Genomic DNA, 25,732 nt, shown 5'->3' with positions numbered 1-25,732 from the left:
GCCCTGTTTGAGAGCACATTTCCACTCCATCTGATGAAGGAGCAGCGCTCCGAAAGCTAATGGTGTTTGCTACCAAATAAACCTGTTGGACTTTAACCTGGTGTTGTTAAAACTCTTATTAAATTCCATCTGCCATTTCTCCGCCCAAGTCTATCCAGACTATCTATATCCTGCTGCATCCTCTGACAATCCTCCTCACAAACATTGGTAAACATAGCAACTATTTTCCACACACACTTGAACAGTGAGATAATGACCAGATCTGTTTTTTGGAGGTTAATTTGACAGGACAGAGCTTCCCTGCTCTCCAAAGTAAAGTTTATTTATTAGTCACAAGTAAGGCTTACATTAACACTGCAATGAAGTTACTGTGAAATTCCCCTTGTTGCCACAGCCTGTTCGGGTCAATGCACCCTAACCAGCCCATCTTTCAGAACGTGGGAGGAAACCGGAGCACCCGGAGGAAACCCACGCAGACACAAGGAGAATGTGTAAACTCTACACAGACAGTGCCCCGAGCCGGGAATCGAACCCGGGTCCCAGGCGCTGTGAAGCAGCAGTGCTAACCACTGTGCCACCGTGCCATCCTCCATGTGGTGCTGTGGGATCTTTTACATCCAACTGACCAAGTCGTCAGGACCTTGGCTTAAACCCCACCGCCCCCCATCCCTAAACTGCCGCCTTCTTCAACCGCTTAATGTGCATCAGAATGTCTTTGAGTTTCAGCCCCTGTTAAACTCTCTGTTCCGGTGCCGCTTGTATTTGATGTCCTGTTTTTTTTTTGTTTTGTTTTGGCCAGGCTGAACCTGAAGCTGGGAGAAGGCGTGGAACTTTCAATCGGAGTTTACAATCTCGTGCGGTGTGCCAGGAAACCCAGTGCCGTCCGCCTGTACCGAGAAAGCAACGAGCCCGTCAAAACCAAAACCCGCTGGTTTAACGGGGCGACGGGCAGTCTGCTCCTGCCCAGCGACACCAAGAAGGCCCAGGTAAAGGACGGTGAACCTATACCGTGCTGAATTAAAACGTCAACTCCTGCCTGACCAAAGGCAAAACACTGCGGATGCTGGTAATCTGAAATACAAACAGAAAATGCTCTTTCTTAATTCATGAACGAGATGTGAGTTATTGTGCATCCCTAATTGCCCTCGAGAAGGCGATGATGGGGCGTTTTCTACACCTGCTGCACTCTGCGATGTGAAGGCACATCCACAGTGCAGTTTCATCATGACTTTTGACACAACTGAGTGGCTTTCTAAGTCAATCAGAGGGTAGTTGAGAGTCAGCCATGCGGTTCTGGATCCTCGGACAGGCCAGACCGGGTAAGGACGGCAGATTTCCTTCTCTAAAGAGCATTAATGAACCAGATGGGTTTTTAACAACAATCGGGTAATTTCATGATCACAGACTAATTTCCCCTTTATTATACAGCTCTGGCGAAGGGTCATCCAGACTCGAAACATTGGCTCTTTTCTCTATTCACAGATGCTGCCAAACCTGCTGAGATTTTCCAGCATCTTCTCTTTTTCTCCCCCAGTTGCTGTGGTGTGGTTTGAACTCGTGCCTCTAGATCGATGGCATGGTGGCACAGTAGGTTAGCACTGCTGACTCACAGCACCAGGGACCCGGGTTCGATTCCTGGTTTGGGTCACTGTCTATCTGGAGTTTGCACGTTCTCCCCGTGTCTGCGTGGGTTTCCTCCGGGTGCTCCGGTTTCCTGCCACAGTCCAAAGATGTGCGGTTTAGGTGGATTGGCCATGCTAAATTGCCCCTTTAGTATCAGGTGGACTAGCTAGGGTAGATGCATAGGTTTATGAGGACAGGGCCTGGGTGGGATTGTGGTCGGTGCAGACTTGATGGAATGAATGGCCTCCTTCTGCACTGTAGGGATTCTCTGTTTCTATCATTAGTCAAAACCTCTGAATTACTCATCTAGTAACAGAACTCCCCTTTTATTGTATCCCTTGTGCGTACTGTACAGAGAGAAACAAGAGTTAATGTTTCAGGTCGATGACTTTTCTTTACAACTAGCCCACGTTAGACATGCCACAGGGTTCAAACAGGTACAGAAGGAAGGTATGCACGGAGGGCTGGAAAGAGTGAAAGGGGAGGCAGCAGAGATTAAATAACAGAAGAGATAATGGTGCAAGGCAAAGATAGAATGGTAATGAGATGAGTAAATAAAGAAAAAAAGAACTTGTATTAATTAAAATAGCGCCTTCCACAACTTCAAGATGGCCCAAAGCACTTCACAGCCAATGAAGTACTTCTGAACTTTCCTGCAGACAAAAGGAATATGCCCAAGCCTTGCACCTGTTTTGAATTATCTGACAGCTTGATAAGCCTATAACTCCTCATTGCTTTCTCCATGGCAAGACCTCGGCCAATCAGAGTCGACTTGTCAACCAATCAACACCCTTTTCTCCTGTGGTATAAATTGTCACAATTGTTTGAAATTTGACCTTCTGGGGTTTGTCCTGATGAGTGCAAGACAAAATACTTCGACAACCTGTCTCCTTGTTCAGCATTGGTTTCGAAGTTTAGCCACTGCTGTAATGTAGGAATCTTTCTACTTACATTTGACTCTCTTCATCCCTTTCACAAATTGATTCCCTCCCTGTAACTTGCTTTTTTATTTTAAAATAAGGATCAGTACGAGGTATCATTTTTATTTTGTGCTCTGTCTGTAACTGATTACCTGTTTAAAGTTAAAAGTTTATTTATTAGTGTCACAAGTAAGGCTTACATTAACACTGCAGTGAAGTTACTGTGAAAATCCCCTAGTCGCCACACTCCGGCGCCTGTTCGGGTAACACTGAGGGAGAATTTAGCACGGCCAATGCACCCTAACCAGCACGTCTTTCGGACTGTGGAAGGAAACTGGAAGGCCCGGAGGAAACCCACGCAGACACGGGGGAGAACGTGCAGAGACTCCACACAGACAGTGACCCAAGCCGGGAATCGAACTCGCGTCCCTGGCGCTGTGAAGCAGCAGTGCTAACCACTGTGTCACCGTGCTGTCCCGTTTCTGGGATACGCATCACCCTTCTTCCAATGTCCTGAATATTTTGTACCATCGTAATCCAGACAGCCAGTGGGAAGAGTCTTCCATCCCTTTGCTCTTTTTATACCGAGATTAACTTTCCATTTTTCAGTCAGACCTTCACTGGATTAGCTCTTTGAAGAAGAGGCATACGGACCCGAAATGTTAACTCTGCTTCTCTCTCCGTGCACCTGCTGAGCTTTTCCAGCATTCTCTGTTTTTATTTCAGATTTCCAGCGTCCATAGTATTTTGCTTTCACTTCATTGAGTTTATCTGCTTGATGTGGTTACATGACCATCTATATTGATGGATTATTCCACAAAATATGTCCAGCCTAATGAACAGAGCGTGCTTGAGCCTCTGTGTTCTTTAACAAAATAACACAGAGGCTGTGTTACTCATGACGGTGATCGCTCATAACACACAGTGTGACCTAATCCAGAAGAGGACCGTTAGGGCGGCACGGCGGTTAGCACTGGTGCCTCACAGCGCCAGGGACGTGAGTTCGATTCCCGGCTTGGGTCACTGTCTGTGTGGAATCTGCACGTTCTCCCCGTGTCTGCGTGGGTTTCCTCCGGGTGCTCCGGTTTCCTCCCACACTCCAAAGATGTGCGGGTTAGGTTGATTGGCCATGATAAATTGCTCCTTAGTGTCAGGGGCACTATCAGGATAGATACATGGGACTACAGGGATAGGGGCTGGGTGGGATTGTGGTCGGTACAAACTCAATGGACTGAATGGTCTCCTTCTGCACTGCAGGGATTCTATGATTGCCCATCCCGAGTTGCCCTTGAGAAGGTGGTGGTGAGCTTCCTTCTTGAAACGCTACAGTGCATGTGGTGTAGGTACACCCACTGTGCTGTTAGGGAGGGAGTTCAGGGATTTTGACCCAGCGACCGTGAAGGAACAGCCAATATATTTCCAAGTCAGGATAGTGAGTGGCTTGGAGGGGAACTTGTCGGTGATGGTGTTCCCAGGTACCTGCTGCCCTGGCCCTTCTAGATGGAAGTAGTTGTGGGTTTGGAAGGAGCTATTGAAGGAACCTTGGTCAGTTCCTGCAGTGCATCTTATCGATGGTACACACGGCAGCCAATGTGTCCGTGGTGGAGGAAGTGAATGCTTGTAGAAGGAGTGCCAGTCAAGCGGGCTGTTTTGTCCTGGATGGTGTCAAGCTTCATGAGTGTTGCTGGAGCTGCAAGTGGAGAGTACTCTATCACTCCTGACTTGTGCCTTGTAGATGGTGGACAGGCTTTGGGAGGGTCAGCGGGTGAGTACCTCGAAAGATGTTGCTCTTTCATATAATTTAAGCCTGTTCTTGTTCTTTTTGGTTCCCAGGTTTATGGACAGAGGCAGATTGTTCTGGAGAAAGAGGAAACCGAGGAATTGAAGAGATTTGATGGCCCAGGCTTGGTTCTCATTGGTTTCAAGCCATTGTCACTCTTAAAGAAGCACCACCACATCAGACCCCCACAGTTCATTTACCCAGATGAGATGCTGATAACAGGTAACCCTCAGCCGCTGTTACTGCTGCCCTTTGGCCAAGTGGGCATGGCTCTACCCAGGGTATTTATAGAGCACAGGGTCCAAACTTCATCCCCCTTCTCCTCAGTTAGCTGATGGTTCACAAGACAGATTCATGCAGATAATGATGGGAAACCCTGCAGTGGCAGCGAGAAGTGTTAAAACGTTAGGAGCTAATGTTCCAGCATGAAGGAATCCTACTGGAGAGAGAGAGAGTGACATTTTATATATTTACAATGTAATATAGAGCAGATGCAAATATGTTATCAGATAGAATACCCCTCCTCTAGAATCCCTCTACCCTAGAATACCCTGTATAGAATACCACTATCCTAAAATACCCTGTAGAGAATACCCCTACTCTCGAATCCCTCTCTCCTAGAATACCCTGTCTAGAATCCCTCTACCCTAAATACCTTGTCTAGAATATCTCTATCCTGGAATACCCCATGTAGAATACCTCTACCCTAGACTACCCCATATAGAATCCCTCTATCCTAGAATACCCCGTATAGAATCCCTCTATCCTAGAATACCCCGTATAGAATACCTCTACCCTAGAATATCCCGTATAGAATACTTCTATCCTAAAATACCCTGAATAGAATACCTCTATCCTAGAATACCATGTATAGAATACCTCTATCCTAAATACCCTGAATAGAATCCCTCTACCCCAGAATACCTCGTAGAGAATACCTCTACCCTAGAATACCCCATATAAAATACCTCTATCCTTAAATACCCCATATAGAATACCTCTACCCTAGAATACCCCGTAGAGAATACCTCTACCCTTGAATACCCCGTCTAGAATACCCGGTATAGAATACCGCTACCCTAGAATACCCTGTATAGAATGCCCCTGCCCTAGAATACCCTGAATAGAATACCTCTACCCTAGAATACCCTGTAGAGAATACCACTACCCCAAAATACCCTGTATAGAATACCACTAGCCTAGAATACCCTGAAGAGTATACCCCTATCCTTGGGAGCTGTATCACTGATTGTTTGATGCTACCTGAGCATTATTATATCTTAAGAGATGAGAAGATGAATTTGAGCTCATTGTACCTGGTCCACTTCCTCTCATTACAGCATGCGGTTACATACTGAATGGCGTTAATGTGTTCTCTCCACTGCTCTGGATCATAGATCACGCCAAAGATTTCTCACATTTTGAATCGAGGAGTCAGGTGCTGAATCCTATTACCCTGGTTAGAAACATAGAAAATAGGAGCAGGAGGAGGCCATTCAGCCCTTCGAGTCTGCTCCATCATTCATTATGATCATGGCTGATCATCCAACTCGATATTCTGTTCCCATCTTCTCCCCCATATCTTTTGATCCTCTTCGCCCCAACCAAGTGCTATATCTAACTGCTTCTTGAATACATTCAATATTTTGGCCTCAATTACTTTCTGTGGTAGCAAATTCCACACATTCACCACTCTCTGGGTGAAGACATTTTTCCTCATCTCTGTCCTAAATGGTTTAGCCTGTATTCTTAAATTGTGATCCCTGGTTCTGTACGCCGCCCCAACCCCCCCGCCATTGGGGAACATCCTTCCTGCATTTACATTGTCTCGTCTTGTTAGAATTTCAAGTTTATTTATTTGTGTCACAATTACATTAACACTGCAATGAAGTTACTGTGAAAATCCCTGAGTTGCCACACCCTGGCGCCTGTTTGGGTACACCGAGGGAGAATTTAGCATGGCCAATGCACCTAACCAGCACGTCTTTCAGATTATGGGAGGAAACCGGAGCACCCGGAGGAAACCCACGTAGACACGGGTTTCTATGAGATTCCCCCCGCCTCATTCTTCTGAACTCTGGTGAATATAATCCTAACCGACTCAATCTCACCTTGGGAGTCAGTCCCGCCATCCAAGGAATCAGCCTGGTAAACCTCCGCTCTACAGCAAGAACGTCCTTCCTCAGATAAGGAGACAAAAGCTGCACACAATATTCCAGGTGTGGTCCCACCAAGGCCCCATATATATGCAACCAGACACCCCTGCCCCGTACTCAAATCCTCTCGCTATGAAGGCCAACATTCCATTTGCCTTTTTCACCGCCTGCTGCACCTGAATGCTTAACTTCAGCGACTGGTGCATGAGGACACCCAGGTCTCATTTCACATTCCTTTTTCCTAATTTATGGCCTTTCAGATAGTAATCTGCCTTCCGTTTTTGCTACCAAAGTGGATAACCAAAGTGTTGTCAGGGAAAAAATCGGACCTCTCAGGGACAAAAGTGGGGAATTATGCTTGGAACCCAAAGAAGTAGGGGAGATCCTAAATGAATACTTTGCATCAGTATTCACAAAGGAGAGGGATGTGTTGACTGGGAGTGTCTCGGAGGGGAGTGTTGAACCGTTGGAGAAAATCTCCATTACAAAGGAGGAAGTGTTAGGTTTGTTAGAGAATTTAAAGACTGACAAATCCCCAGGGCCTGATGGAATCTATCCAAGGCTGCTCAGGGAGACGAGAGATGAAATCGCTGGGCCTCTGACGCAAATCTTTGTCTCGTCACTGGACGCAGGTGAGGTCCCAGAGGATTGGAGGATAGCTAATGTGGTCCCGTTATTTAAGAAGGGTAGGAAGGATTACCCGGGTAATTATAGGCCGGTGAGCTTGACGTCCGTGGTGGGGAAGTTGTTGGAGAAGATTCTTAGAGATAGGATGTATGCGCATTTAGAAAGGAATAAACTCATTAACGATAGTCAGCATGGTTTTGTGAGAGGGAGGTCATGCCTCACTAACCTGGTGGAGTTTTTTGAAGAAGTGACCAAAATGGTTGACGAGGGAAGGGCAGTGGATGTCGTCTATATGGACTTTAGTAAAGCGTTTGACAAAGTCCCTCATGGTAGGCTGGTGAAAAAGGTTGGATCTCATGGGATAAAGCGGGAGGTGGCGAGATGGCTGGAGAACTGGCTTGGTCACAGAAGACAGAGGGTGGTAGTGGAAGGGTCTTTTTCCGGCTGGAGGCCTGTGACTAGTGGTGTTCCGCAGGGCTCTGTATTGGGACCTCTGCTGTTTGTGATTTATATAAACGATCTGGAAGAAGGTGTAACTGGGGTGATCAGTAAGTTTGCGGACGACACAAAATTGGCAGGACTTGCAGATAGTGAGGAGCATTGTCAGAAGCTACAGATGGATATAGATAGGCTGGAAATTTGGGCAAAGAAATGGCAGATGGAGTTCAATCCTGATGAATGCGAAGTGATGCATTTTGGTAGAAATAATGTAGGGAGGAGCTATATGATAAATGGCAGAACCATAAAGGGTGTAGATACGCAGAGGGACCTGGGTGTGCAAGTCCACAGATCCTTGAAAGTGACGTCACAGGTGGAGAAGGTGGTGAAGAAGGCACATGGCATGCTTGCCTTTATAGGACGGGGCACAGAGTATAAAAGTTGGGGTCTGATGTTGCAGATGTATAGAACGTTGGTTCGACCGCATCTGGAATACTGCGTCCAGTTCTGGTCGCCACACTACCAGAAGGACATGGAGGCTTTGGAGAGAGTACAGAGGAGGTTTACCAGGATGTTACCTGGTATGGAGGGGCTTAGTTATGAGGAGAGATTGGGTAAACTGGGGTTGTTCTCCCTGGAAAGACGGAGGATGAGGGGAGACTTAATAGAGGTGTATAAAATTATGAAAGGCATAGATAGGGTGAACGGTGGGAAGCTTTTCCCCAGGTCGGTGGTGACGTTCACGAGGGGTCATAGGTTCAAGGTGAAGGGGGGGAGGTTTAACACGGATATCAGACGGACATATTTTACACAGAGGGTGGTGGGGGCCTGGAATGCGCTGCCAGGCAAGGTGGTGGAGGCGGACACACTGGGAACGTTTAAGACTTATCTAGACAGCCATATGAACGGAGTGGGAATGGAGGGATACAAAAGAATGGTCTAGTTTGGACCAGGGAGCGGCACGGGCTTGGAGGGCCGAAGGGCCTGTTCCTGTGCTGTATTGTTCTTTGTTCTTTGTAACCTCACATTTCTCCAAATCATACTGCATCTGCTGTTCATTTGCCCACTCACTCAACTTGTTGACATCACACTGAAGCATCTCTCCATCTTCCTCACAGCTCACCCAGCTTTGTGTCATAATGAACAAAGAACAGTACAGCACAGGAAACAGGCCCTTCGGCCCTCCAAGCCTGCGCCGCTCCTTGGTCCAACTAGACCAATCGTTTGTATCCCTCCATTCCCAGGCTGCTCATGTGACTATCCAGGTAAGTCTTAAACGATGTCAGCGTGCCTGCCTCCACCACCCTACTTGGCAGCGCATTCCAGGCCCCCACCACCCTCTGTGTAAAAAACGTCCCTCTGATATCCGAGTTATACTTCGCCCCTCTCAGCTTGAGCCCGTGACCCCTTGTGATCGTCACCTCCGACCTGGGAAAAAGCTTCCCACTGTTCACCCTATCTATACCCTTCATAATCTTGTACACCTCTATTAGGTCTCCCCTCATTCTCCGTCTTTCCAAGGAGTACAACCCCAGTCTACCCAATCTCTCCTCATAGCTAAGACCCTCCATACCAGGCAACATCCTGGTAAACCTTCTCTGCACTCTCTCTAACGCCTCCACGTCCTTCTGGTAGTGCGGCGACCAGAACTGGACGCAGTACTCCAAATGTGGCCTAACCAGCGTTCTATACAGCTGCATCATCAGACTCCAGCTTTTAGACTCTCTACCCCGTCCTATGAAGGCAAGCATACCATATGCCTTCTTCACCACCTTCTCCACCTGTGTTGCTACCTTCAAGGATTTGTGGACTTGCACACCTAGGTCCCTCTGTGTTTCTATACTCCTGATGACTCTGCCATTTATTGTATAACTCCTCCCTACATTATTTCTTCCAAAATGCATCACTTCGCATTCATCCGGATTAAACTCCATCTGCCACCTCTCCGCCCAATTTTCCAGCCTATCTATATCCTGCTGTATTGCCCGACAATGCTCTTCGCTATCCGCAAGTCCAGCCATCTTCGTGTCATCCGCAAACCTGCTGATTACACCAGTTACACCTTCTTCCAAATCATTTATATATATCACAAATAGCAGAGGTCCCAGTACAGAGCCCTGCGGAACACCACTGGTCACAGACCTCCAGCCAGAAAAAGACCCTTCGACCACTACCCTCTGTCTCCTATGGCCAAGCCAGTTCTCCACCCATCTAGCCACTTCTCCTTGTATCCCATGAGCCTTAACCTTCTTAACCAACCTGCCATGTGGGACTTTGTCAAATGCCTTACTGAAATCCATATAGACGACATCCACGGCCCTTCCTTCATCAACCGTTTTTGTCACTTCCTCAAAAAACTCCACCAAATTTGTAAGGCACGACCTCCCTCTTACAAAACCATGCTGTCTGTCACGAATGAGATTGTTCCGTTCTAAATGCACATACATCCTGTCTCTAAGAATCCTCTCCAACAACTTCCCTACCACGGACGTCAAGCTCACCGGCCTATAATTTCCTGGGTTATCCCTGCTACCCTTCTTAAACAACGGGACCACATTCACTATCCTCCAATCCTCAGGGACCTCACCCGTGTCCAAAGAAGCGACAAAGATTTCCATCAGAGGCCCAGCAATTTCATCTCTCGTCTCCCTGAGCAGTCGAGGATAGATGCCATCAGGCCCTGGGGCTTTGTCAGTTTTAATGTTCCCTAAAAAACCTAACACTTCCTCTCTTGTAATGGAGATTTTCTCTAACGGGTCAACACCTCCCTCCGAGACACTCCCGGTTAACACGCCCCTCTCCTTCGTGAATACCGATGCAAAGTATTCATTTAGGATCTCCCCTATTCCCTTGGGTTCTAAGCATAATTCCCCTCCTTTGTCCCTGAGTGGTCCGATTTTCTCCCTGACAACTCTTTTGTTCCTAACGTATGAATAGAATGCCTTAGGATTCTCCTTAATCCTGCCTGCCAAGAACATCTCGTGACCTCTTTTTGCCCTTCTAACTCCCCGTTTGAGTTCTTTCCTACTCTCTCTGTATTCCTCCAGAGCTCCATCTGTTTTCAGTTGCCTGGACTTAACGTACGCCTCCCTTTTCATTTTAATCAGATCCTCAATTTCCCTGGTTATCCACGGCTCTCGAATCCTACCTTTCCTATCTTTCCTTTTTAGATCTGCAGATTTGGAGATATTACATTTTGTTCTCTTGTCTAAATCATTAATTTATATGTAGTGAATAGCTGGGGCCCCAGCACTGATCCCAGCGGTACCCCACTAATCACTGCCTGCCATTTGGAAAAAGACCTTGTTTATTTCCTACTCTTTGTTTCCTGCCTGCCAACCAGTTTTCTATCCATCTCAATACACTACCCAATCCCATGCACTTTAATTTTACACACTGATCTCTTATGTGGGACCTTATCTGAAAGTCCAAATAAACCACATCCACTGGCTGCCCCTCATCAACTCTACTAGTTACATCCTTGAAGAATTCCAGTAGATTTGTCAAGCATGATTCCCCTCGTGTAAATCCATCTGACTCTGTCCTGTCCAGCCGCTGTTTACCAAGTGCTCTGCTATTAAATCCTCCCCCACGACTGACGTCAGGCCGACTAGTCTATAATTCCCTGTTCTCTCTCTGCCTCCCTTTTTAAATAGTGGGGTTACATTAGCTACCCTCCAATCCATAGGAACTGTCCCAAAGGCTATAGAACCTTGGAAGATGAATACCAATATACCCACTATTTCTCAGACCATTTCCTTAAGTACTCCGGGGTGTAGATTATCGGGCCCTGGGGATTTATCAGCCTTCAATCTCAATTTCCCCAACACCATTTCTCTACTAATATTAATTTCCTTCAGTTCCTCCCTCTCCCTGGACCCTGTGTTCCCCAACTTTTCTGGTACGTTATTTGTGTCCTCCTTTGTGAAGACAGAACCAGAGTATGTATTTAGCTGGTCAGCCATTTCTTTGTTCCCCATTATAAATTCCCCTGTTTCTGACTGTAAAGGACCTAGTTTGCCGTTAACAATCTTTTTCACCTCACACACCTAATAGAAGTTGGATGGCACGGTAGCACAGTGGTTAACACTGCTGCTTCACAGCTCCAGGGGCCTGGATTTGATTCCCGGCTTGGGTCACTGTCTGTGTGGAGTCTGCACATTCTCCTCGTGTCTGCGTGGGTTTCCTCCGGGTGCTCCGGTTTCCTCCCACAGTCCAAAGATGTGCGGGTTAGGTTGATTGGCCATGCTAAAAATTGCCCCTTAGTGTCGTGAGATGTGTCGGTTAGAGGGATTAGTGGGTATATATGTAGGGATATGGGGGTAGGGCCTGGGTGGGATTGTGGTCGGTGCAGACTCGATGGGCCGAATGGCCTCTTTCTGTACTGTAGGGATTCTATGTTTCGAAACTTTTACGGTCAAAGTTTATGTTCCCCGCAAGCTTACTCTCGTACTCCATTTTCCCCTTATTAATTAGTCCCTTTGCTGAATTATAAACTGTCCCAATCCTCAGGTCTATAGTTTTTCTGGATCATTTGTATGCCTCTCCCTTGGACCTTTAACTATCTCTAATTTCCCTTGTAAGCCTTGGTTTGGCCACCTTTCCAGTTTTATTTTTGTGCCAGACTGGATTAAATAATCATTCTTTGAATGTTTGCCGTTGCCGATCCACCATCGTCCCCTTAAATAACATTTCCCAATCTATCAAAGCCAACTTGTGCCTCATATTCATCGTAGTTTCCTTTATTAAGATTCAGGACCCTAGTCTCAAAATCAACTCCCTCACTGTCCACCTTGATGAAGAATTCTATCGTGTTATAGGGGATGAAGTAACAATTTGACTTTATCGTCACCACTTGCTAAGCAGCTCAGAGAGGTCAGCCCCCCTGGTCCTTTCCAGCAGCCTTTGGGCCAGCCCTGGTGCCAGGTGCTTATTGTTCTGAGCTGTGTTTATGTTTCACATTCCCAACAGGAAGCACCACTTTATTCAGCGCACTGCTCACCAAGTGCCTGGAGAAGGACGTGTATGCTGTTTGCCGCTACACTCCCCGGAGGAACACCGCACCCCGATTTGTGGCGTTGGTCCCACAGGAGGAGGCGCTGGATGATCAGAAAGTGCAGACCATCCCTCCAGGTCAGTGACACTGTCTCTCTCGGATTGCTCACTGACTGGGTGAGTACACTTGATTTGTCTCTCCTTTCTGACTGAGTTATGGTCACACCAGTGCCACAGAATCTCCGGCACCTTTTCTGCCTGGAAAGACGGAGGATGAGGGGAGACTTAATAGAGGTGTATAAAATTATGAAAGGCATAGATAGGGTGAACGGTGGGAAGCTTTTCCCCAGGTCGGTGGTGACGTTCACGAGGGGTCATAGTTTCAAGGTGAAGGGGGGGAGGTTTAACACAGATGTCAGAAGGACATATTTTACACAGAGGGTGGTGGGGGCCTGGAATGCGCTGCCAGGCAAGGTGGTGGAGGCGGACACACTGGGAACGTTTAAGACTTATCTAGATAGCCAGATGAACGGAGTGGGAATGGAGGGATACAAAAGAATGGTCTAGTTTGGACCAGGGAGCGGCACGGGCTTGGAGGGCTGAAGGGCCTGTTCCCGTGCTGTATTGTCCTTTGTTCTGCGTGGCCACATATGATAATTATTCACACACTATTTGTCTATGGAGGGCATCGTAGCTGTTGCCTATCCTACCCCCACTCACCTTCCCCACACACACACACACACACACACACCACATACCACGTGTATACACACACCACATGTGCACACACACCACACGTACACACACCACACGTACACACATAGCACACGTACACACATAGCACACATTTACACACATCTCAGGTACACACACGCACCACATGTGCACAGACACCACATGTACATGCACGCACCACATGTACACACGTAGACGCACGCACCACACGTACGCACGCACCACACGTACACGCACGCACCACACGTACGCACGCACCACACGTACGCACGCACTACACGTACACGCACGCACCACACGTACACGCACGCACCACACGTACGCGCGCACCACACGTACGCGCGCGCACCGCACGTACGCGCGCTCAACGCACGTACGCGCCCGCACCGCACGTACACGCGCACACCACACGTACGCGCGCACACCGCATGTATGCGCGCGCACCGCACGTACGCGCGCGCACCACACGTACACGCGCGCACCGCACGTACACGCGCACACCACACGTACGCACGCACACCACACGTACACGCGCGCACCGCACGTACACACACATATATGCACACAGTGGAGCCTGGCTGATTGTGTGCAGCTCCAATGCAGAGAGGAACTGAAACCAGATATTTGATTTGATTTATTATTGTCATGTTTATTAGTATACAGTAAAAAGTATTGTTTCTTGCGTGCTATGCAGACAAAACATACCGTTCATAGAGAAGGAAAGGAGAGAGTGCAGAATGTAGTGTTACAGTCACAGCTCGGGTGTAGAGAAAGATCAACATAAGAGAAAGATAGCACCACAGCCTGGGCTTGGACTCAGATGAACTAACTTCAGATTTCTATAGTTCAGAGTTACAGCGGATACATGTTACAGTGGGTGGATGAAAATTGAAGATTACATAATAACTGCTGAGAGGAAATTGATCCAATCTATAAAGGAGAAAAGATTGCAGGGCTGGGGGAAAGAGAAGGCTCTTGAGACGCATTGGATAAGCTCTTTCAAAGAGCCAGTATAGCCATTATATATTAACGATCTAGATGACGGGACTGGGGGCATTCTGGCCAAGTTTGCCGATGATACAAAGATAGGTGGAGGGGCAGGTAGTATTGAGGAGGTGGGGAGGCTGCAGAAAGATTTAGACAGTTTAGGAGAGTGGTCCAAGAAGTGGCTGATGAAATTCAACGTGGGCAAGTGCGAGGTCGTGCACTTTGGAAAAAAGAATAGAGGCATGGACTATTTTCTAAACGGTGACAAAATTCATAATGCTAAAGTGCAAAGGGACTTGGGAGTCCTAGTCCAGGATTCTCTAAAGGTAAACTTGCAGGTTGAGTCCGTAATTAAGAAAGCAAATGTAATGTTGTCATTTATCTCAAGAGGCTTGGAATACAAAAGCAGGGATGTACTTCTGAGGCTTTATAAAGCACTGGTTAGGCCCCATTTGGAGTACTGTGAGCAATTTTGGGCCCCACACCTCAGGAAGGACATACTGGCACTGGAGCGGGTCCAGCGGAGATTCACACGGATGATCCCAGGAATGGTAGGCCTGACATACGATGAACGTCTGAGGATCGTGGGATTATATTCATTGGAGTTTAGGAGGTTGAGGGGAGATCTGATAGAAACTTACAAGATAATGAACGGCTTAGATAGGATGGACGTAGGGAAGTTGTTTCCATTAACAGGGGAGACTAGGACGCGGGGGCACAGCCTTAGAATAAAAGGGAGTCACTTTAGAACAGAGATGAGGAGAAATTTCTTCAGCCAGAGAGTGGTGGGTCTGTGGAATTCATTGCCACAGAGGGCTGTGGAGGCCGAGACGTTGAGCGTCTTCAAGACAGAAATTGATAAATTCTTGATTTCTCGAGGAATTAAGGGCTATGGGGAGAGAGCGGGTAAATGGAGTGGACTCGATGGGCCGAATGGCCTTACTTCCGCTCCTATGTCTTATGGTCTTATGGTCTTATGATGGGCTGAATGGATTCTATGCAGTGTCATTCAATGAATCATTTACCATCGCTGTAGCCCTGCATTACATTGGCAGTGCAGTGATTTTAGACGTGGGTCTTCACTTGTGGTTTCCTCCCTGGGAACAGTAACCTGACGATAGGCAGAGTTTTTTAAGCGATGTTGATTGAGGGATGAATACTGGCCGAGACACCAAGGAAAACTCCCCTGCTGCTCTTCAAAACAGGGTCGTTAACATCCACCTCCGTGGGATGTGGGGACCGCAGTTTTCTGTCACGTCTGAAAAGCATTAAATTACACAAAGAATCCACCCCACGGAGCTGCAATCCCCACTCACACACGCACCCAGGGACCTGGGTCAATTCCCAGCTTGGGTCACTGTCTGTGTGGAGTCTGCACGTTCTCCCCGTGTCTGCGTGGGTTTCCTCCGGGTGCTCCGGTTTCCTCCCACAGTCTGAAAGACGTGTGGGTTAGGGTGGATTGGCCGTGCTAAATTCTCCCTCAGTGTACCCGAACAGGAGTGTGGCGACTCGGGGATTTACACAGTAACTTCATTGCAGTGTTAATGTAAACCTACTTGTGACACTAATAAAATAAACTTTGAAACTTTAAAACTTTACTAGTCGTAGCTTTGACCTGATTTCTGCAAAAACGCGAATGTTCATCCCAGGTCATCCCATCAAACGCAACTCCTGAGTCGGGCAGAGTGGACGTGTGAAATGCTCACCGATTCCTGGTACAAACAAAACCTTTCCGTCGTTTTCCCATCAGGATTCCACCTGATTTATTTGCCTTACGCCGACGATGTCAGGAAGATCGGCTTTACGGAGAAGCGAGTGGCCAGCGAGGATCAGATCGAGAAGATGAAATCAGTGGTGCAGAAGCTCCGGTTTAAATACAGGTCAGTCGGAGGTTCCAGCGATACTTTCTGCGCCATTAGAGGATCACTGTCTGTGCGGAGAGTCTGCACGTTCTCCCCGTGTCTGCATGGGTTTCCTCCGGGTTCCTCCCACAGTCTGAAAGGTGTGCAGGATTGGCCGTGCTAAATTGCCCCTCAGTGACCCAGATGTGTAGATTAGAGGGACTAGCGGGGTAAATACATTGGGTTACGGGGATAGGACCTGGGGTGGGATTGTTGTCGGTGCAGACTCGATGGGCTGAATGGCCTCCTCCTGCACTGTAGGATTTCTATGATTTCCCCAGTGCAGATGAACAGGAAATTTCTGCAAATTCTCCTTAAAATAAAATGGTGACCATTTCTATCCCTCTGGATTAGGCCTGAGAGCTTTGAGAATCCGATTCTTCAGCGGCATTTCCGTAATCTGGAGGCACTGGCCCTCGATTTGAAGGAACCGGAAGAAGTTGAAGATTTGACACGTGAGTATCCTGCTGTACAGCTCGTACCCACTGCCCAGCAGCAAAAGGAATTAATTTGATTTGATTTGATTTATTATTGTCACATGTATTAACATACAGTGAAAAGTATTGTTTCTTGCGCACTATACAGACAAGGCATACCGTTCATAGAGAAGGAAAGGAGAGAGTGCAGAATGTAGTGTTACAGTCATAGCTCGGGTGTCGAGAAAGATCAACTTAATGCGAGGTCGGTCCGTTCAAAAGTCTGACAGCAGCAGGGAAGAAGCTGTTCTTGAGTCGGTTGGTACGTGACCTCAGACCTTTTCCCCGACAGAAGAAGGTGGAAGAGAGAATGTCCGAGGTGTGTGGGGTCCTTGATTATGATAAGGAATGATAGTGATTATGAAAAGATAGTGATTGTAAAGACTAAAAAAGCCCAGCTTTCACACGTAGTCTGTAACAGAGCAGTATATCGGGAATATTTCCCATTGGATTCAGGGCCCCGGGGCAGGTATGAATATTGGGTAATTGTTGAATCCAGTTGTAATGCCCCCTGGGGGGCAGAGAGGGGTTGCTGGGGGCATGAAGAGGGGAGAAATATGGCAAAGTGGGGGGGGGTTAGGGTGGGGGAGCTGGGGGATGCAGAGAGGAGAGTCAGTGTATCAGCAAATGCATACTGTGGCAATTACAGTAATTGCCTTATTAAAGACAGGCGATGGTTATTGACTCAACCTCTGAAAGAGTATAAATGGACACAGGGGGAACAGATACTGTGGGGGAATCAGAGGAGCTTGTATCTGTACTGAGCTGTATGTAGAATAAACTTGCTGAAGGAAAAAGACCAGCTAATGTATTATTCCTCCACTGTTAATAAGAGCGAGCTCGGACGGGGTGGGATGGGAGGGGTGCAGAGCTCAGGGGAAGAGGAGGCAGAGCAGGGGGGAGAGGGGACAGAGCTCAGGGGAGGGGGGGCAGAGCTGGGGGGAGAGGGGACAGAGCTGGGGAAAGGAGCAGATAGTGGGGAGAGAGGGGGAGCTGGGGGGAGGGAGGGGCAGCTGGCGGGAGGGAGGGGGAGCTGGCGGGGAAAGGGAGAGCTGGCGGGGAGGGGGAGCTGGGGGTGTTGGAGAAGGGCAGCTGGGGGGAGTAGGGGAGCTGAGGGGGAGCTGGGGAGAGAGAGGGAGCTGCGGCTGAGGGGAAGCTGGGGGGGAAGAGGGGGAGCTGGGGGGGACGAGGGGGAGCTGGGGGGGAAGAGGGGGAGCTGAGGGGGAGCTGCGGGGGAGAGAGGGGAGCTGGGGGGGAGAGAGGGGAGCTGAGGGGAGAGAGAGGAGCTGGGGGGAGAGGGGGAGCTGGGGGGGAGAGAGGGGAGCTGGGGGGAGCTGGGGGGAGAGGGGGAGCTGGGGGGGAGAGAGGGGGAGCTGGGGGGCGAGGGGGAGCTGGGGGGGAGAGAAGGGAAAGAGGGGGAGCTGGGGGAAGAGGGGAGCTGGGGGGGGAGCTGGGGGGAGAGAGGGGAGCTGGGGGGAGAGAGGGGGAGATGGGGGGAGAGGGGGAGCTGGGGGGAGAAAGGGGGAGCTGGGGGAGAGAGGGGGAGCTTGGGGGGAGGGAGAATTGGGGGTGGGGAGAGGGTGGAAGTATACTGTGAAAGGTCTGACACTGGGAAGTTCCGAAGAACAAAGGGACCTTGGCGTGTTTGTCCATAGATCTCTGAAGGCGGAAAGGCAGGTTAATAGGGTGGTGAAAAAGGCATATGGCACACTCGCCTTTATCAATCGGGGTATAGATTACAAAGCAGAGAGGTCATGATGGAGTTGTATAGAACTTTGGTGAGGTCACAGCTGGAGCACTGTGTGCAGTTCTGGTCACCACATTATAGGAAGGATGTGATCGCACTGGAGGGGGTGCAGAGGAGATTCACCAGGATGCTGCCTGGGACGGAGTGTTTAAGTTATGAAGAGAGGTTGGATTGGCTTGCGTTGTTTTCTCTGGAGCGGAGAAGACTGAGGGGCGACCTGATTGAGGTGTTCAAGATTATGAGGGACATGGACAGGGTGGATAGGGAGCAGCTGTTGCCCTGAGTTGAAGGGTCAGTTACGAGGGGACACAAGTTAAAAGTGAGGGGTGGGAGGTTTAGGGGGGATTTGAGGAAAAGGTTTTTTCCCCAGAGGGTGGTGAGGGTCTGGAATGCGCTGCCTGGGGGGGTGGTGGAGGCGGGATGCCTCACATCCTTTAAAAAGTACCTGGATGAGTACTTGGCACGTCATAACATTCAGGGCTATGGGCCAAGTGCTGGTAAATGGGATTAGGTGGGCAGGTCAGGGCATTTCATGCATCAGTGCAGATTTGGTGGGCCGAAGAGGATTCTGTGATTCTGAGCTGGGGGGGCAGAGAGGGGGAGCTGGGGGGCAGAGAGGGGAGCTGGGGGGCAGAGAGGGGGAGCTGGGGGGCAGAGATGGGGAGCTGGGGGGCAGAGAGGGGGAGCTGGGGGGCAGAGAGGGGGAGCTGGGGGGCAGAGAGGGGGAGCTGGGGGGCAGAGAAGGGGAGCTGGGGGGCAGAGAGGGGGAGCTGGGGGGCAGAGAGGGGGAGCTGGGGGGCAGAGAGGGAGAGCTGGGGGGCAGAGAGGGGGAGCTGGGGGGCAGAGAGGGGGAACCGGGGGGAGAAGGGGAGCCAGAGGGGAGATGGGTGCTGGGGGGGAGGAGGAAAGGTAGAGAGGTGGAGAAGGGGGGTTGGAGAGGGAGAGCCGTGGCGGTGGGTGGGGAGGGGGGGGGGGGGGCTGGAGTGAACGTGGGGTGAGAAGCTGGGGGGGAGAGAGGAAGCTGGAGAGGTGCAAATAAATGACTTTGATAGAGGAGCGTAATAGGGGCCTGGAGTTGGTTTATCCCCCGGGCTATAACCTAGGTGAAAAGAGCCAACAGAAGAGGAAGCTCAGTGAGTACTGCGGCAAGGGGAGCAAATTAAATGTTGTGTCAGTAAATGCGCCGCGTGGGATACAAGTGAGCCACACAGACACGGAAATCTCTGCTCAATTCTCTCAGAACTGAACCAGCTGGTCGCCAAAAGAAACAAAGAATTGCGTTTCTTTAGTGCCTTTCCTCAGGACATTGTAAAACACTACAGTCAGTGAAGTGTAGTGGCCGCTGTAATTTATTACAACCCTGTTAGGAACATTTATAGAGAATTAACTGACCATAATTACCTGACAGAACTACGTCACTAGATTTCAACTTTTTCAAATAAAAACAAACTTTATTGTATTTTAGAGTTAAACAAAGCAAGCACTATTAACTCAACACCGCAGTTTATCATTCCTCATGCCTGTGAACTCAGTTCATCTTTGTGCTCCCTGCCCAAGAATTCCCCTTTACGTGGCAAGAATATTGAAGGTGCATTCACTTCTGTAGAAACCAGCCCGTGAGGTATGCCACAGCCCTCCAGAATTCACTTTATCGTTCCTCCCTGTTAGTTATTTCCTGAGGAAAGGTTTTATGGGGATCCTGCCCATTGATTTTTGGCAAAGCAACCTTCCAACCTTTATTTAACATCACACAACTGTGGAGGTTCAGCTCCTTGTTCTGGTGGCTGGTAGGTACCCAACTTGCTCCTCAGAGTTTCCAAACAATTCTGTTGACTGCTTTCGGCCTCAGGGTTCTGGGGTGGACCACTGTAGATAATCCAGGGAACAAATAGCTGTTTTATTATACAGGACAGATGCAAGAATATCAAATTTCAAAGAGCAGCAATTAAAGATTATCAGTCGGGCTCGCAATGTGGCCCATTTACGCCTGCTAGAAATTACGTGTATTCATATGGAGGGACCTGTCCTCTACAGGCAAAAGGAACATGTCCAGGCACTGCCTTTTTTAATTAAATGGAAGCATGGGGAGGGGGGGTCAATAGTTCCCTGGCGCACCCACCATGGCAATACCTCAACCAATCAAAATCGATATGCTGACCAATCTGCACCCTTTTTTTCGTGGAGTATAAATTGTTACTCCCTTTGAAATTTGGCATTCTTGTGTCTGTCCTGATGAGTGCAAGATGAAAAGCTTTGACAGCACGCCTCTGTTTTTGCAGCGGTATTCAAATCCAGAGGGAAAATGTGGGTTCAAATGCCCACCATGACTGTCTGAGAATTCTAAGCGAGTGTTTGTTTTTTAAAAACTTGATCAATATCAAGTAGCTCCCGATAAAGGTGACCCCAAAACCTGTCAGATTGTCAGAAAAATCCAACGACCGAGCTCATGTCTATTATGGAAGGGGGTGGCACGGCGGCACAGTGGTTAGCACTGCTGCCTCACAGCGCCAGGGACCCAGGTTCGATTCCCGACTTGGGTCACTCTCTGTGCAGAGTCTGCACGTTTCTCCCCGTGTCTGTGTGGGTTTCCTCCGGGTGCTCCGGTTTCCTCCCACCATCCCAAAAGACGTGCTGGTTAGGGTGCATTGGCCGTGCTAAATTCTCCCTCAGTGTTACCCGAACAGGCGCCAGAGTGTGGTGACTGGGGGATTTTCACAGTAACTTCATTGCAATGTTAATGTAAGCCCACTTGTGACTAATAAATAAACTTTAAACTTGCTGTCTTTACCAGCCTGTCCTCCTGGTGATTCCAGTCCCAATGAGGCTGACAGCTGAACGTTCTCTGAATTAACTTGGCAAGTCCCACACAAAACTGCCCTATTCATGGCAACTAAAGAAGGGCAATAAATGCTAGCGATGCCCGCTCCTCCAGAATGATTATTGTTTTACTGTCCCTTATAGAACATAGAACAGTACAGCACAGAACAGGCCCTTCGGCCCACGATGTTGTGCCGAGCTTTATCTGAAACCAAGATCAAGCTATCCCACTCCCGATCATCCTGGTGTGCTCCATGTGCCTATCCAATAACCGCTGAAATGTTCCTAAAGTGTCTGACCCCACTATCACTGCAGGCAGTCCATTCCACACCCCAACCACTCTCTGAGTAAAGAACCTACCTCAGACATCCTTCCTATATCTCCCACCATGAACCCTATAGTTATGCCCCCTTATAATAGCTCCATCCACCCGAGGAAATAGTCTTTGAACGTTCACTCTATCTATCCCCTTCATCATTTTATAAACCTCTATTAAGTCTCCCCTCAGCCTCCTCCGCTCCAGAGAGAACAGCCCTAGCTCCCTCAACCTTTCCTCATAAGACCTACCCTCCAAACCAGGCAGCATCCTGGTAAATCTCCTCTGCACTCTTTCCAGCGCTTCCACATCCTTCTTATAGTGAGGTGACCAGAACTGCACACAATATTCCAAATGTAATTCCAAATTATAAACAATGAACAGGTGTAAAGTAAATTTAAAAGTAAAGTTTATTTATTAGTGTCGCAAGTAAGACTTACATTGACACTGCAATGAAGTTACTGTGAAATTCCCCTAGTTGCCACACTCCGGCGCCTGTTCAGGTACACTGAGGGAGAATTTAGCACGGCCAATGCATCCTAACCAGCATGTCTTTCGGACTGTGGGAGGAAACCGGAGCACCCGGAGGAAACCCACGCAGACACGGGGAGAACATGCAGACTCCACACAGACAGTGACCCGAGCCATAATTAACTGAAGTGGAATTGCACGGTGCTGTTTCTTATTAGCCGAATATTCAAGAGTGGGGCCATTGTTTGTCTTCGGTACTTCGGAGATTTGTCACGGTGACTGTCTGAAGAATGAACTGCTGTTCTCTGTGATCAGGCGACGCAGCCGGGGGAGCCGAGAAGAAGCCAAACGTGGAGGTGTCGCTGGGGAAGGAGGAGGTCAGGCAGTACCTGCGGAGCGGGACGCTGGGCAAGCTGACCGTGCCGGTGCTCAAGGAGGTCTGTAAACAGTACGGGCTGAGGGGCAGCAAGAAGCAGGAGCTGATCGACGCCATCACCGGTCACTTCGCTGAGAACTGACCGCGGTGGAATTCAGGCCATGGCCTGGGGGGGAGCGGGGGGAGGGCGGGGGCTGCGGGTCGTGTACGAGCAGCGGAGACTGTCGGGTTTAGCTGGGGAAAAGACCCAACTGGCCTTCCCAAATGAATCAAAACATCACAGGAACCTTCAAACTGTGACCGCCCCCCCCCCAACCGCCCCCGCCCCCAACCCCCCCCCCCCCCGCCCCACCGCAGCGAGCAGCCAGTATCCAAATCAGCTCTGATCCAAATATAACAGAACCAGGACTTGCTCTGACTCCGTGATTCCGACCATCTGCGTAATGAGGAGAGCCCAGACTCTCCTTCCGAGGCCTCCAGGATATACAGGCCACCTCGCTGACAAGGAACTCAGAAATCTGCCCCCGGGATATTTTTGTACCTGTTGAATTTGTCACAAGTTTATTTTATACTTTGTGTTTTACAGGCCACCTGTAACCTACTCACCTCCAACAAAACCCAGTCCTGGGAAAGTCACTGCCATGTCTGAATATTATTTTCCTCCCTGTTATTTTTACCGGGGGGTTGGTGAGGAAGCCCCGGACTTGGTTATGGCAGAAAGGTACCCGTTAACAACCAGCTGGCACCGCCCAAGGGTAGTATACTGACCCTTGGCTGCGCTCTTTACACTTGTAGTTCTAGTGAGTGGAGAGAGAAATAGGCAGCACGGAGCTGCAAAGGTTAACCTAAACATGCAAGATCCATGTGCGGGCTGGGTGGATTGGCCATACTAAATAGCGCCTTAGTGTCAGGGGGATTAGCAGGGTAAATATGTGGGGTAACGGGGATAGGGCTTGGGTGGGATTGTAGTCAGTGCAGACTCGATGGGCCGAATGGCCTCTTTCTGCCCTGAAGGGATTCTATGATTTCTTTTAACAACGGTACAAAGTAATAACGAGGTTTTGGGACCTCGCTTTGATGGGAACAGTTACCGTATCAGATCAGTAATCTCTCGCTGGAAACAGAGGCAGGCCATTCAGCCCCTCGAGCCTGTTCTGGGTGAAGGCAGTTAGGGTTGCTCTGAGGTGAAAAGTTCAAATTAAATACAAACCATCTCTTCTCGCATTTCCCTCGCACGCTAACCAACCTGCAATCCTGATTTTGGCTGTCTGTATTTTAATATAAGTGACAAGATTAAAGAGTTTACTGGGGATGATTTTTTTTGGGTACTTCCTGCCTGTTTTGTTGCCGCTCCTGTGTGTTTTTCTTCTCGAAACTCTATGGCCAGAATTTTCCCGTTCCGCCCGGCACGGGAATCGGAGCGGGCGAGGGGCGGAACGCGAAAAGGTGCGTTGACCTCGGGTGGGATTTTACGGTTTCAGGACGAGTGAGTCTGTAAAATCCCACCCTTTCTTATTTACTTCCTCTCTCGGACCTCAGAGTCCTGAGATTCCACATCACCATCTCCAGACCACCACCATTGCTCACTCAGTGTTTAATTGAACCAGACTCTAAACATCTTTTTGTAGCTTCCTCAGAGCTCCATCATAGTTGCCTTGAGTTCCACAGCATCACTCTCAGAGCCCCATCGCAGCTGCTTCACAGCATCACTGCAACTCCCTCGCAGCACCCCTGCAGCTCCCTCGCAGCACCCCTGCAGCTCCCTCGCAGCACCCCTGCAGCTCCCTCGCAGCACCACTGCAGCTCCCTCGCAGCACCCCTGCAGCTCCCTCACAGCATCCCTGCAGCTCCCTCACAGCACCGCCTGCAGCTTCCTCGCAGCACCGCCTGCAGCTCCCTCGCAGCACCACTGCAGCTTCCTCGCAGCACCGCCTGCAGCTCCCTCGCAGCACCACTGCAGCTCCCTCACAGCACCGCCTGCAGCTTCCTCGCAGCACCGCCTGCAGCTCCCTCGCAGCACCACTGCAGCTCCCTCACAGCACCCCTGCAGCTCCCTCACGGCATCCCTGCCGCTCCCTCGCGGCACCACTGCAGCTCCCTCGCAGCACCACTGCAGCTCCCTCGCAGCACCCCTGCAGCTTCCTCCTTCTAGTTCCATAGTAATGATATTCACCTCCTATATTGAGGACAAGACATGCAGCCGCTGGTGATTATACCCGAGCAACGAGTATGGCTCCCAGGAGGAAATCTTCCATTTATATGTTTCTAAGATAACTGTTTAAAGAAGCGGTTGTGTACGGGTCAGGACTTCATAATATCGAGAAGTTAAAATAATTCACTGTTTTGTTGAAGTAAAATATTTGAGAATCTGTTTCTGTTTTTCTGATACGGCTATTGTTGGGAAATTGGGATTACCCAGCGGCAGCTGGATTCAGTGTCACGACAGTGAGGGGCAAACTCCGCCCAGTGTGATTCTGAATCATAGAAACCCTACAGTGCAGAAGGAGGCCATTCGGCCCATCGAGTCTGCACCGACCACAATCCCACCCAGGCCCTACCCCCACATATTTACCTGCTAATCCCTCTAACCTACGCATCCCAGGACTCTAAGGGGCAATTTTTAACCTGGCCAATCAACCTAACCCGCACATCTTTGGACTGTGGGAGGAAACCGGAGCACCCGGAGGAAACCCACGCAGACACGAGGAGAATGTGCAAACTCCACACAGACAGTGACCCGAGCCGGGAATCGAACCCGGGACCCTGGAGCTGTGAAGCTCCATTATCATGAGAATCATAGAATCCCTACAGTGCAGAAGGAGGCCATTCGGCCCATCGAGTCTGCACCGACAACAATCCCACCCAGGTCCTATCACCATAACCCCACATATTTACCCTGCTAGTCCCCCTGACACTAAGGGGCAATTTAGCACGGCCAATCCACCTACCCCATACATCTTTGGAGTGTGGGAGGAAACCGGAGCACCCGGAGGAAGCCCACGCAGACACGGGGAGAATGTGCAAACTCCACACAGACAATGACCCAAGCCAGGAATCAAACTCAGGTCCCTGGCGTTGTGAGGCAGCAGTGCCAACCACTGTGCCATCCTGGCATTTATCAGGCATATCTGAGGGAGGGGGTGATTCTCTCCAGGCTCAGCCAGTATTAATTTATCGCACTCTCACTTTGGGACTGGAGTCTGCTGACAGAACCCTGCTCCAGGGTTTGGGCACATTAGGCTGGCACTGCAGGGCGATACCAGGCGGATGCTGCATTGTCAATGGTGCCATTCCCCCAATGGAACATCAATTCTGACCATTGTCTGGTTTCAGGGCAGTATCGAGATCTATGATTCAAACACAGTCA

At 49.4% G+C, this 25,732-nt stretch overlaps 1 protein-coding gene across 3 annotated transcripts in view; it reads left to right on the top strand.

The window, feature by feature from the left end:
• LOC144486467 (X-ray repair cross-complementing protein 6-like) overlaps nucleotides 1–23,670 on the top strand; it is a 70,358-nt gene extending 46,688 nt beyond the window's left edge. For 2 of the 3 annotated variants that reach the window (XM_078204504.1, XM_078204506.1), the window contains exons 8-14: nucleotides 800–986; nucleotides 4,377–4,545; nucleotides 8,663–8,809; nucleotides 12,516–12,677; nucleotides 16,012–16,141; nucleotides 16,517–16,617; nucleotides 22,305–23,670. In XM_078204504.1, coding sequence (XP_078060630.1) covers nucleotides 800–986; nucleotides 4,377–4,545; nucleotides 8,663–8,809; nucleotides 12,516–12,677; nucleotides 16,012–16,141; nucleotides 16,517–16,617; nucleotides 22,305–22,507 — 1,099 coding nt within the window. In that variant the 3' untranslated portion in view covers nucleotides 22,508–23,670. The remainder of the gene's footprint in view (nucleotides 1–799; nucleotides 987–4,376; nucleotides 4,546–8,662; nucleotides 8,810–12,515; nucleotides 12,678–16,011; nucleotides 16,142–16,516; nucleotides 16,618–22,304) is intronic. The other variant, XM_078204505.1, reaches the window with a different exon arrangement.
• Nucleotides 23,671–25,732: the final 2,062 nt, after the last annotated feature.

Source organism: Mustelus asterias, unplaced genomic scaffold, assembly GCF_964213995.1.
Source record: "Mustelus asterias unplaced genomic scaffold, sMusAst1.hap1.1 HAP1_SCAFFOLD_350, whole genome shotgun sequence".
NCBI lineage: Eukaryota > Metazoa > Chordata > Chondrichthyes > Carcharhiniformes > Triakidae > Mustelus > Mustelus asterias.
Note: the sequence above shows the minus strand (reverse complement) of the source record. Positions and strands in the feature narration are given on the sequence as shown.